The sequence below is a fragment of the Tetrao urogallus genome (genome assembly GCF_951394365.1).
Source record: "Tetrao urogallus genome assembly, chromosome: 1".
NCBI lineage: Eukaryota > Metazoa > Chordata > Aves > Galliformes > Phasianidae > Tetrao > Tetrao urogallus.
In genome coordinates this window covers 145,061,355-145,073,522 of record NC_136813.1, presented here as the reverse complement: position 1 = coordinate 145,073,522, position 12,168 = coordinate 145,061,355, and the positions used below count along the sequence as shown (strand labels likewise).

The following is a 12,168-nucleotide window of genomic DNA, read 5'->3' as shown; positions in this document are numbered from 1 at the left end:
AAGGAATAAAAACAGGACCCCAGCATGCCCCACACCTCCCACTTCCAAAGCCCTCTTGCCCCCATAAGTTATTCCCCCACCCCCACTTCCCCCAGATAAGACACACAGCTGAGACACAGCAACGAGAGAAAGGAAGATGACAGACAGTCCACTGTGCAAAATACAAACCGAGAATGAGGACAGTTTGGGAAGGGCAGAGAAGATGCCTTTGGTCCCCCTCTGGCACACAGGTAGGCACACGCACACACACGCACCCTCTCACACACACAGAGGATGCTCCACACGCTTCAGAGACAGGCTCGCGGTAGAGCCAGGGGTAGCAGGGGTGGGTTGTCGTATCCAGAGACACCGGGTGATGTCAGGGGTGTCATTCACAGGTTACTTTCATGGTTTTCCTCTGTCTCAGAGGTCATGGGGGGCAGCCCTCCATTGTCATTCAGCCTCTTGGCCCTATAGGTCTCATAGTGGATGTTGTGGGTCACTTCTTTCAGGTCCTGAAGGTGAGTCCTGCGTGGGACAAAGTGAAAGAGGATATGATAACCATCATCAGTGCTATCAGTGTTAGCTTTCTGTCCATCACTGTATTCTCCAGTCAGTTCTCCAGTCAGTCTGGTTAGCAAACTTACCCTCTTCCTATACAGGTGCCATAATGCAACAGAGAGATGGAATATCTGTGTGCGTAGGCAGGATGCAGGAAATGGACTACAGTCTCTCTCTGTGCCCCCTACTCTGTCATTGGGCAGCACCACTGAAAAGATGGTCTAGGATGGGGTAGTGGATTCTTTATCACTGACTTCAATCCAAACCTATGTCAGCAACAACTAGAAGTTGTTGGAACCTAATGCAATTAATAGGATTAAAGAAGGGTGCTATTACCCTGTGTTTCTTGATGTGTCCAGATCATACGTGAAAACCAGCACCTACTTGACATAGTGGTCAAGAGAGGCACTAGAGTCATACCCCTAAACTCAATCCAACCCTGCCCCACATAAGATTTTACTGCCTGAAAAGTGCTTTATCTTCCCTCCCATAAGGGCTATTTCACTCTATGTGGGTCTCAGGAAGATTCCTTTCTCATCAAGAGATGAGAATCATAGAATCATAGAATCACTCAGGCTGGAAAAAAACTCAAAGATCATCAAGTCCAACCATGACCTAACCATAGTACCTAACTAAAAACCCTAAATCATGGGCATGACTGTGGCCTTACCTAATGACAAAATCTCGAAGCAGGGCAAATTCACAGTGAGTGAGGTTTTCCACTGAAAAGAAAGCAAGGAAATGTTACAATTGATTTTTCAGCAACCTGTTTGTGGTTACAGAGCATGGGATGGTCATTGCTATGGGACATGCATGTTTCAGGTGGCATGCTTCAGAAAGAATGGACAGTTGTGTGAACAGCAGACAAGCTCTCTCAGGCATTGAGCAGATATGCTGAGTGGTCACAAGTGGGTTTTCACAGGAAAACCAAGGAGATCAGCTTCACACACCCCATGGTGTTGAGGATGGTTCTGCCAGTTAGCAATAGTGGTAGCACACTGACAGTGGCAGTTTTCTCCAAGCAGAGCAATTTGAGAGTTCTCTTATTGCTCAGTTTCAAACAAACAAACAAACAAAAACCAACCACAAAGACAAAAGGCATGGGAAAATAGCTATGGGAAGTGTTATCAGGACCCTGTTATTATCTCCCAAAAGCAAGACTTTCCTTACCTTCAATGATTCCCCAAGGTGTTTTCCTGCCCAGGACTCTTTTGCCATTCACTTGGTACTCCTTGTCACTGCCCACTACTGCAAAGGGCATGCTTTCCTGCTAGGGAAAGATATGTGGAGGCACCTATCAAACCTGTTCCAGAGAGCAGCACCATCACTGTTCCTTAGCCACCTCTCCTCCTCGCATCTCATCAAATGCAAAGCCTTCTGCAAGGGAGGAGGTTCTCCACAGCAAAACTCCACTCATCGCTGCTATCCATAGCACTTTGGGCTCTTGCTTTACTGGTGTTCGTGCACCCCCTGGGCTTAGTGTGTACCTTACATCAATGCCAAAGGCTCCAGAGAAGGGAGTAAAGCTTTTCTGCACACATCACCAGCATTTCTGAAGGGCAAGGTGACCAGAGAGGAGGTGCTTTGGCATACCAGGTGAGTGTCTATCATCCTGGGGCTCCTCACACGAATACCTTGCAGAGAGTATTTCTCATCAAGTTTGCAGTTCTTCACTAGAAAATCTCACAATCCCCTCAACAGAACATATGAATATTCAAAGCTCAATTACTGAAATGGTTGTACTGAGGAAGGCCAGAAAACCCTGGGAAGTGGAACAGTAGGTGAAACTACTGTGGATCAAGATATCTTTATGCACAGGGAGAAAGTTCCTGCTTCCAGAGAACAGACTGTGAGAGATTCTACTACCCATAAGGCTGTCTGCTGTTCATAGATTTATCCTGCTTTGTAGACTTCCCTGGACCTGGGAAGGGATTGCAATTACCACAGGAGTGGGATATTTTATTATTATTTACTCTTTATTATTAAGTTTATTTCTTACATGTGAGACTACCAAACCCAAAGCAATTAGGCTGAAATACAGAACAAATTGCCTTCCTCTCAAACAGCAACAGTTTGGAGGAGAAGCAAAACCCATCTGGTCTCCCCAGAGCGTGTGATGTGTTGCCAAATGGGAAATGATTAATGAATCTGGGGGAGGTGGGAATTTCTGCTGGGGCTGTGGCAGCTTGGGAGCTTGAAGGAGCAAGTGTCAGGCTGCCAGGCAGTTAGTTACTGCTAGAGTTTCTTGACGACTAATGTGGAAGACAATATTTCCATGAATAGTTTAGCCCTAAAAATAATGAGTGAACTAACTAAATGCAGTAGCATCACAAAGCCAGGAGGTGTTGTCTGTACAGAGGCAGACTGGGTTATTATCCAGGAAAATCTAAGTAAGTTTGAGGCACAAAGAATAGCACTTAGGGAACACCAACAAGTTCTGCTATGACTTTTGAGTTTGTGCACAAGCAATGACTGAAGGAGGGGAAGGACCCCGTGTGCCAGTCAGTCACAAGATGACCACGAGTCACCAGTGTGATGTGATTTTTAGAGAGCACATGTGGTCCAAGGGCTCAGCAGTTCAGATCTCAGAAAAGACAGAGGAGTATTGGGTACCCACACCAGTGCCAGAAAATCAAATCAAACTAGAGTAGGCACATAAAAAAGTGGTGATGTAATATGGGAGAATGGAAGCTCGACCAAAAGAGCTTGTCTCATTTAGCTGACCAGAAAAAGGCCAGTGCAGGATAAGATTGTTCTCTAGCTGATGGGACCAGTAGGTAGGAGAAATGTTTGAGTCAGTGTTGGCACAAGAACACATATAATCCTGGGTACAACCTGTCCATGAACAAACACAGGCTGGAAATTAGATGGTTTCTACCTTTCTGAGGTAGGAATAATGAGATATCCCTTCTCATAGGAATTGGCAGGGCAAAGCACTGAATTACTTTTCAGGTAGAGTTTGGCCTGAGCTCAAGAGAAGGTTGTTCGGGACAGGGAATGAGCTTGTCCCTTTCGTCCTTAGCAGAGGCCAAATGGCATTCAGCAAGAGGAGGTGAAGTAGAGTCCTTTCTTTCTCACTCAGCCTTACTAGCACCCTGTGGACATGACGGACAAATTAAAGTAGGAAGGATGAATGGCATTCTCTTGTGTCCATTACACTTTTCACTCAGGGACCACGAAGCACTTAAAACCTAGTGACACATCTGTTTCACTCATTAAATCTGACCAGCCCTCAACAACCCTTTCCCCTCCCACAATAAAATGTTTCCTACCCTGATTTTGTCGTTTTCTGTTTTATCCTCCAAGTCCTCATCAAATTCTTTCTGGGGGTAAAACTCGATCCCATTCACTTCTAGCTCTTTGCGCACCTGGGCAGAGAGAAATTTTGGAGCACAAAGCAACACAAACCTAAAGGGAAGGCAGGCAGGATGGTTGGGCAGACATATCTGGGACATCTTTCCAGTGGGGAAGGGCTGGAAGGACTGTCCCTTCCAGGTGTGCAAAGCGAGGACACATGGCAACAGTGACAAGTCTTTGATCCCCAGCCCCATCTGCTTGTTTGACTCTGTAATGCCCATGACAGAACATATCATGGAATGTCATAGGGATGCCCACTGTTCTTCCTCCTCTAACAGATGTGATCTCAGAGCCATGGACAGCTGCATCTTCAGGGCAGTGCCAGGACTTACCCACCAATCCAAGCTGGACTTTGAGAGCCTTGGGGACTGAACTGCAGTCCCAGCAGAAAGGATATGGCTCATCTCTCCCATCTCCCAGCCAGGGAAGGGAGGGATCCCATGCAGAAGGAGAAATACTCACTCTTTGTTTGAATTCGGTCTTCTCCTCCAAGGTCATGGTGTCAGCCTTGGCAATAACCGGGATGATGTTCACTACTTTGCTGAGATGTTTCATGAACTCCAGGTCCAAGGGCCGCAGGCTGCAGCCCAAGAAGGAACAACATGGAAGGGGTCACTTTACCCTCCTTGCCCTTCTAGTGACTCTCCCAGCATCAGGGCATCTGTGAGGCCTCCATGTTCCCATCCATCCTGCCCACTCCCAAAGAAAGCACAATGGTGTTTCTCCTGCCTTTGTCAGACCCTTTCAAGCCCTGCAAAGTTAAGCTAATAGTATCCAGCCCAGCTGGTAGGAGTCCTGGTCCTGCGACTGTGACTGAGCGGTACAGGGTGTATATCTGCCACAGTGGCATGAAGGGGATGAGGAAGGACAGGGAACTGCATACGTACGAGTGGCCCGTGGGGGAGATGAAGTAGAGGCAGCAGTGCACTCGTGTGTCTGGAATTCGTTTCTTCCTTGCAATATTCACCTCCTCTTTCAAAAATTTTTCATATTGCTCGTTGATGTATTTCTCAATAGGCTCCCAGCTGTTAAGGTGGGAGAAAGAGGTGAATAGACAGGTACAAATCTCCTCAGATTCCTGCCTGCAGCGTTCCCAGCTCTGACAGCATTAAAGCAGACGTTGGCATTAAGGAAAAACAAAACAAAACAACCAACCAAACAAACAAAACAACAACCCACCACCAGCAGAGATGTTTAAGAGTTTTCCAACTAAGCAAACTGCTACAGAAGTCAGCAGTTAAATCAGTGGAAGAGGGGAGAAAAGACCCGATGGTGCCATGCCAGGGGCTGCTGGGGACCAGTCTCTGTGAGAAATGTTGGAAAAATTTGAGTTGCCTGATTCTGGGCAGAACAGCTCAATTTTCAGCTAAAGGAGCACATGTAGAATTCAGTGGAATTCAGTCTGAGAAGGGGATTACAGTTTTTTGCCTGGTTCCATGGCAGTGAGTTGATCTGGCAGCATGGCTGCATTTTACCTGTATTGGGGGGTGAAGGGTTGAGAACAGAATGAGGGCAGGTGTTTCCTAGTGTTTGAGTGAGGGCAAGGTTTTTAAGGCGTAGAAATAAGCACTCACTATTTAATGTGCACATACCTTTGAGCACACACGTAAACACATGGTGCTCAAAGTTCTGCATCCCAATTACTGACCTCTGAGTGCAACAGGATCCCAGACATTTTCCAATGGTAAGTAGCTGAGCAACACTTCATGTATCGGCATAACTGCAGCCCCTTATGGGACATAAAGGTCTTGATGAGGTAAAACTCACCAGTTCTCATTGTTGATCTGGTCTCCAAATCCCGGCGTGTCGATCACTGTCAGCTTCATTTTGACCCCACCTTCTTCAATAACTGAGAAAGAAATTGCAAATCGTCATAAGCCTCACTGGGAACCTGCTGCATCATGAGTCTCTGTGTCTTACAAGAGAACAAGAGTGTCCTGCCCTCATCCCTGTGCAGTGGTATAGAGCATTAAATGTGTGCAGATAGGAATCACCAATGTCTTGGCAAGGGAAATACTTCTAACACTTTTCCTGCCTCTTGCTTTTGTCTATGACATCAGTGGAATGCACCACTGCATAAGAAAAACATTGGCTGTGTCTGAGGTCACCTGAACCTGGCACTTCTCTTTCAGCTTCCCATGGTGAAAGGGCTGCCTTACAGCAAAGTACTGGGTTCTTCTGCATGACCAGGCAGAAGCATCAGCCTCGCCTGCATCCCAGCAGGCTGGCTCTTACCGTGTCCAATAGCTTTGATCTCCACTGTCTTGGGGATCTTCTCCTCCCGGTTCCAGCCTGAAGATTTGCGGCTTACTTGGGATTTGAAGAGGGTGTTCACCAGCGTAGACTTTCCCAGCCCACTTTGACCTAAGAATTGCAAAGAGGAAGCTTACAACATCTGCCACAGCCCAGCAATGGAAGCAGACAGAAAGAACAGAGCCAGAATGAAGAAGTGTTGTAGGTATCTCCCTGTCTTGTACAGGGTATCATTTCAGATTGGATAATAGGAAATTTTTTTCTTTGAAAGAGTGGTGATGCACTGAAACAGACTGCCCAAGGAGGTGGTGCAGTCACCATTGCTGGAGGTGTTCAAGTGCTGTATGGATGTGGCACTGAGGGACATGGTAAGAGGGCATGGTGTGGATGGGCTGATGGTTGGACTGGGTGATCTTAGTAGTCTTTTCCAACCTTAATGACTCTATGATTTTCCCAGAGTGAGTGAGCATTGTCTAATCCTTCATGCCCTCCCTTCAGGGCTTGCTCTCCCACCTGGCCTCATGGGAGTGCATCCAGCCATGGTTCCCAGTTCCTCCACCAATCCCTTCCTACCTACAACCATAATGTTGAAATCAAAGCCTGTCTTCATGGTCTTCTTGCGCATCTGCTCAATGATGGTGTCAATTCCAATGTAGCCCAGTAAGTTGGCATTAATGCCCACGGGTTTCATCGGCACAACTGGCTTTTGTCGTGACTCTGGAACTAGCTCAGACATGGCTGCTTCGTTTTTGTTCTCCACTGGTCCTGCACAGGGAGAAAGATTGAGAAATCACCAGTCAGGTGTGATTAGAACCTCCCTGCTGCCCTGTGGAAGCTAGATTTAAGTGCCCATTTCAAGGGCTGCTGAGCCGTTGAACAAGACAGCAAGATTTTAGCAGTAAGGCTCTTCATGGAGGAACATCCACTTGAGTTTCCAGCATATTCTTCTGTGTATCACTGTGGATGAGGAGTTGGACAAGCAGGGCTCCTTGAGCATTGAACATGTTGATCGCTATTCCAAACAGCAGCAGCACACCTAGTGAAGTTGGCTAGGCTCCTCCTAATCAGGGGCTAGAGCACCAGTGTGTGTCCCCTGCTTGATTTGCCTCCCAGTTCTCACCAGGATCCACAACCTCCACACTTGCCTGCTGCCTGCAGATCAGTGCGGTTTGTCATGCCTACCAGTAAACTGTGTTTTGTCCTCCCTCCCCTCCCTGCTTCTTCCATGAAAAACAAACCAGCAGAGAAAAAGGCTCTGAGGGCTTCCTAGCCTCCCTGACTTTTTTTTCAGGTGATGGCACACACATTTTGGGACAGGCCTTGGCCATTCATCTCCATCTCTTGCCTCATTAGTGAGCAGCTCCCACTCACCTCAGAAGGAAGCTGGAGGCTGGGAGAAGACAAGGCACAAAGGAAAGCTGTTATTGGTGGGGAAGGGAGGCATGAGGGATGGATCTGGACAGAAAAATGAAAGGGGGATGGGAATCAAGTACCTTTCATATACAAGCAGCTGCAAACTGGAGCTTCTCCCACTCTAATTACTATGCTTTATCTCATTAGATGGTTATTTTTCCAGGACAAAGACAGCATGCTCTTTTGCTTGGTAAGCACTCCTCTTATTCTGGATGCTACTTCCATACAACTATTTCACACTAAATTATCCCTTTCCATCATTTCCGCAGTTTGTTTTTGCTCCTCTCAGCAGATCCCACTGGCTGCAGAAGAGCAAGCGAGTGGCCAGGCAGGTGACTGCCATTTTGGGGTCACTGACAGCACCAGGGAGAGAGAGCTCAGCTATAACAGGCCAGGAGCTGGGCAAAGTGGGGAGATTTTGATCATGGATAGGTGGTCCTGAAAGTCTCAGCCTTGAACAAGCTCTGCTGGAGGATGCCCCTGCCTCTACTCCCCACGGAACAGCACCAGGGGGGGACCAGAGCACATGAGAGAGTGCTGGCCAAGCCAGGCTGGCAATTGGGAACACCCCACGCTGCTGGCGGAGGCGATCTGCCTATCTGAGCACTTCTCACAACCCTCTCCTCCAGCCATCACAGCTCACCTGTACTCTCCTGCTGACAGAGCCTCCCCTCAGGCTCTCCGTGTCTTTTTCCAGCTTTCTCAAAGCTGCTGCCAGCCAGAAAACCCTGCTGCATGGAGAGACGAGTCAGCCAGCTCTTCGCTACCCTACCCTTCACTCTCCTGCCTGTCCTGTGCCATCTGTACTATCTTCACATGACTGGGCCATGCCCCAAATCTTGCAGTGCCCACACACAGCTTTGCTCAGTATCTTTTCAATGCTGGAATAACTATGGAGGGGACTAAAGGCAGAAGGGAAAAAGAGCCATCGCTTGTTGTTCCTGGCCACAATTTGCCAAAGTCTGCCAGAACAGCCTGCATTGGGGTCCCACCTATCGCAGAGTTTGGGAGAAGGCAGAGAGGGTTGAGATGGAAGGAGGGAGCTGGCAGCCACCATCAGGGCTCACTATAAGGCTGATAACCCATACCTCAATCTCACTGCACTGAAGGACACTTTGCCCACAGCTGTTGCTGACTGCTGTGGACAATGCAATACCCTGCCATCCCTAGGCAGCCTTCACTGCTCAAGTGGCTGGAGCACATATTTCCGAGTCAGGTTCCAACAGCACCTATAAAAAGCCCTGGGATCAGGAAAAAAAAGCTCCAGTAGTCTTCTTAAATAATTCCTGGACTGTTTATCAGTGATGTGGGTCTAGGAGTTCTGATTTCAGGGTCAGAAGGCCTCAAGGTAGAGAATACCCCTTTTGTCTCAGTCACTTGCCTTTCCCTCCATGTAGGGTGCTTCCCATACAGTCTCTAAATGGGAACCCGCATTTTACAATGGGATACCTGAGGGCTTTGTGCAATGATTTTTCATCTCTTGGCTCCTATGGAGGAATCCAAGGAGACAACTGAAGGCCAGCCAGCAGGAGGTCAGGGCATGCGGGACTGGATCCAGAGCTGTGGGGCACCTCGAGCCACAAAACATGCCTGCCTTGTTCCTTGGGGACAGCTCTGCTTTAGGGGCTGTAATGCTAATGCTGTTGCTAAGCCTCATTACAGCTCTGACTGAATGGTCAAGGGTAGCATTATGCATCCCAGGCACATCCCATAGTCCTGCTGACCTTTCCCTCCAATGTATCCATTGACAGAGAGCTATGGTCAGTGCAGCTGTGATGAAAAGAGGGTTAGCCAAGGTTAACCACTCACATCCGCTGTTTGCATTACCACCCATTTCCTTGCTGCTTTGTTCTGTGTGCTAAGCAGAGCTGATTTAAGAGGGTGGCTGCGGTGATGGGCTCCCTGGCTGCAGGCAGAGCTGCGCACCTGGAGTCAGGGCTTGCAGGGAGAAGAGCAGCTGTGGGTGCCCAGGGAGGCTCCAGTCAGCTCTGCCAACCCACCCCAAAACCTCTCTCTGAAGGCCACAGCCAGCAAGAGGCACCACTACTGCACAACATCCGCGACAGAAATGGCCCTGCAGACCAGCTGTGGGCTCAGACACTGGGACCTCCATCCACAACGCCCTGTGGCAGAGCAGCCCCGATAACCTACATACAGCCTTATCCCCTCCCCCTGCCTTCCCGTCCTTTGTCTGAGTGGCATGAGGGAGGGGGGGGCTGCAAGGAGGTGGCCACCACCACAACCTAGCTTTCAGCTCGGGAAAGCTGCTTCACTCCCACGCATCCACGGCCTCGCTGCAGCTCTCCTGCCCTGACTGGAGGCACTGACCCTGATGTGTCACACTCCTTTGCCACCCATATGGCTCCAGACCTGTGTCCTTGCTCCCCAGACTGAACATCACAGGGTATTTCAAGCTGGGCAGGGGAACTTATCCCAGCGTTTTGGGCTGACGCAGCCTTGCTGGCAGCAGCCTTCCTCCATGTGCCCTCACTGCTCTGCAGAGGGCTTTGGCTGCAGCCAAATCTAGGGCAGCATGTGCCGAAGCCTCTTCAGAGATGCAGGAGCTGGCACAAGCTGGCATATCCTCAGCTGTACCCTAAGGTAAGGGAATGCTGAGCATCCCAGGACCAGGGCATCCATCCCACCAGAGACGCCTATCCCCAGCCCACCCACCAGCTCCCACACAGGTGCCCGGGGAGCAGCACAGAACACCCCACCACCCCGGCAACGACAAGGGACAAGGCAGAGACAGAGCAGCTCGTGGGTTTTCCCGGCCCTGGACCAGCTGGGATTATCTCTGTCTTTCAGAGCAGCCCCTGGCGACAGCTACTCTGCATCAGCACCACAACCGCCAAGCCCACTCCTGCTCCTTCGGTGCTACCATTGAAAGATGAGAAGGAAAAATACGAAGCTGATTCCCCCCACTGCCCTCTGGAGATACTGATCCCCAGCAGCACGGGGGCACAAGAAGCCTGAGTGTCTCTCCGGTATCGCCCAGCCCCGCCAGCCCGCAGCATCCTACCTTTGAACATGAAGCTTCCTTTGTCTGCGAACACTCTCCCCAGGGGGTGGCTCTGCCCCCACTGTCCTAAGCTTGACGCTGGCGCAGCACGGTGGGCTACAACACTCCGCTTTTACCTCTCTCTTTCTTTCCTGTCCTCTTCTACCCCCTCTCCTTCCCTCCTTCTCCAGTGGCTATTTCAGCTGAGCGGAGATGCTGGTGCTGCTCCTGCTGCCACTGTCATGTGACCTGAATATTAAACATCGCTGCAAAATCCCCCCCCCGCCCGCGCTCCCTCCCGAGCTCCATTCCTGCTCCCCACAGGGTGGGCACGGCGGTGGGGATGAAGGAGCACCACAGATGGGCTCCACGCACCATGAGGGGGCCTTCGTGCAGCCAACCACCCCCGGCCCCCCCCACATCACCTTCTCCCTCCTGAGCATCCCTGAGTTTAGCTGCCTGTTTGCAGAGGGAGTATTTAACCCTTTGTGGCTGAGAAACCATCCCCCCCTTCCTGGATATTTCTTTATTTTAGGGGATGGCAGGGCCTCACAGAGAGGGGAAATTGGGAATTGTGAACAGCTCATTAAGACCCATTTGCCCTTCAGCTCTGCTTGCAGAGGCGTGAGAAACCTCTCCTCCCTTGGCACTGCAATTGCTGGCTGCCTGCCCCCAGTGCAGAGACACAGCCATCCCCTGTGCATGTGCGTGTGTGCGTGTACATGCATGCACACACATGCACAAGGTGCTGCTGGTTGTGTCTGGGAGCCATGTCGGTCATTCGGCTGCTTCAGAGCAAGATGCCCTTTCCCTCTATTTTTCCTCCTCCAAGGTCCCCACCATGTGCTGTGGCTACCCCAAGCTGTGCCTGGGCACCAACATTTTGGCAGGGTGATGCCAGCGCCCAGCTCTGAGGGTCAGTGGCATTCCTCACAAGCATGCGCAGTACAGCTGACATGGGACAGACGCACAGATAGACAGACAAGGTTCCCCTCCAGACACCCCCCACACCTGGCTCTCCACTATCCCTCAGCTCTGTCATGATGAGGGGGAAACCCCCAAAGCCCTCACATTGCCCCACACAGGTTCCCTGATGCCCCCCAGCGCACACCTACCACTGCATGGGTCCCCGCTGCCTGACATCTTCTCCACCGGTGTGACCTCAGCCCCTCCATTTCCTGACACGAGCCGTGGGCACGGGGCCACGGGGGTGATGGGGGCTGGTGCTCGTGGCCGATGCCAGGGAGCCCCCCCAGCCCCCTGCCGCAGAGTGACCCAGAGGCAGCTCCGCTGGGTGGGAGCACCGGGAGAGCCAGCCCGCCGCAGCATGGGGCCTGGGATGCGGCTGGGGCCAGCCAGCCTGGAGGCAGGAGGGCAGAGGGCCGAGGCAGCGTCCTCATCCATGTTGGGCTGTAGGTGGAGGCGCGAAGGCGTAGCTCAGCTGGGCCCAGCAGGGTGAGGCAGCTGGGGTCCCAACCCCAACCCGCCACAGGGCTGAGGGCAGCTGAGTCCTCTCCGCCGCCGTCCCGGGCGGTCTGATCGCCTGCCTCCAGTCACCACAATGGGCCGCTTGTGGCCTGCCCAGGGTGCCCCCACACACGCTG

At 50.9% G+C, this 12,168-nt stretch overlaps 1 protein-coding gene across 1 annotated transcript; it reads right to left on the bottom strand.

Moving 5' to 3' along the window:
• Positions 1-371: 371 nt before the first annotated feature.
• Positions 372-11,968, bottom strand: SEPTIN3 (septin 3; the record flags this gene model as incomplete). Its single annotated transcript, XM_079548762.1, has 10 exons — positions 372-507; positions 1,211-1,262; positions 1,711-1,810; positions 3,813-3,908; positions 4,360-4,477; positions 4,785-4,922; positions 5,665-5,746; positions 6,133-6,261; positions 6,724-6,915; positions 11,680-11,968. 10 exons carry the CDS (start codon positions 11,966-11,968, stop codon positions 372-374), a joined length of 1,332 nt encoding a protein of 443 aa, XP_079404888.1.
• Positions 11,969-12,168: the final 200 nt, after the last annotated feature.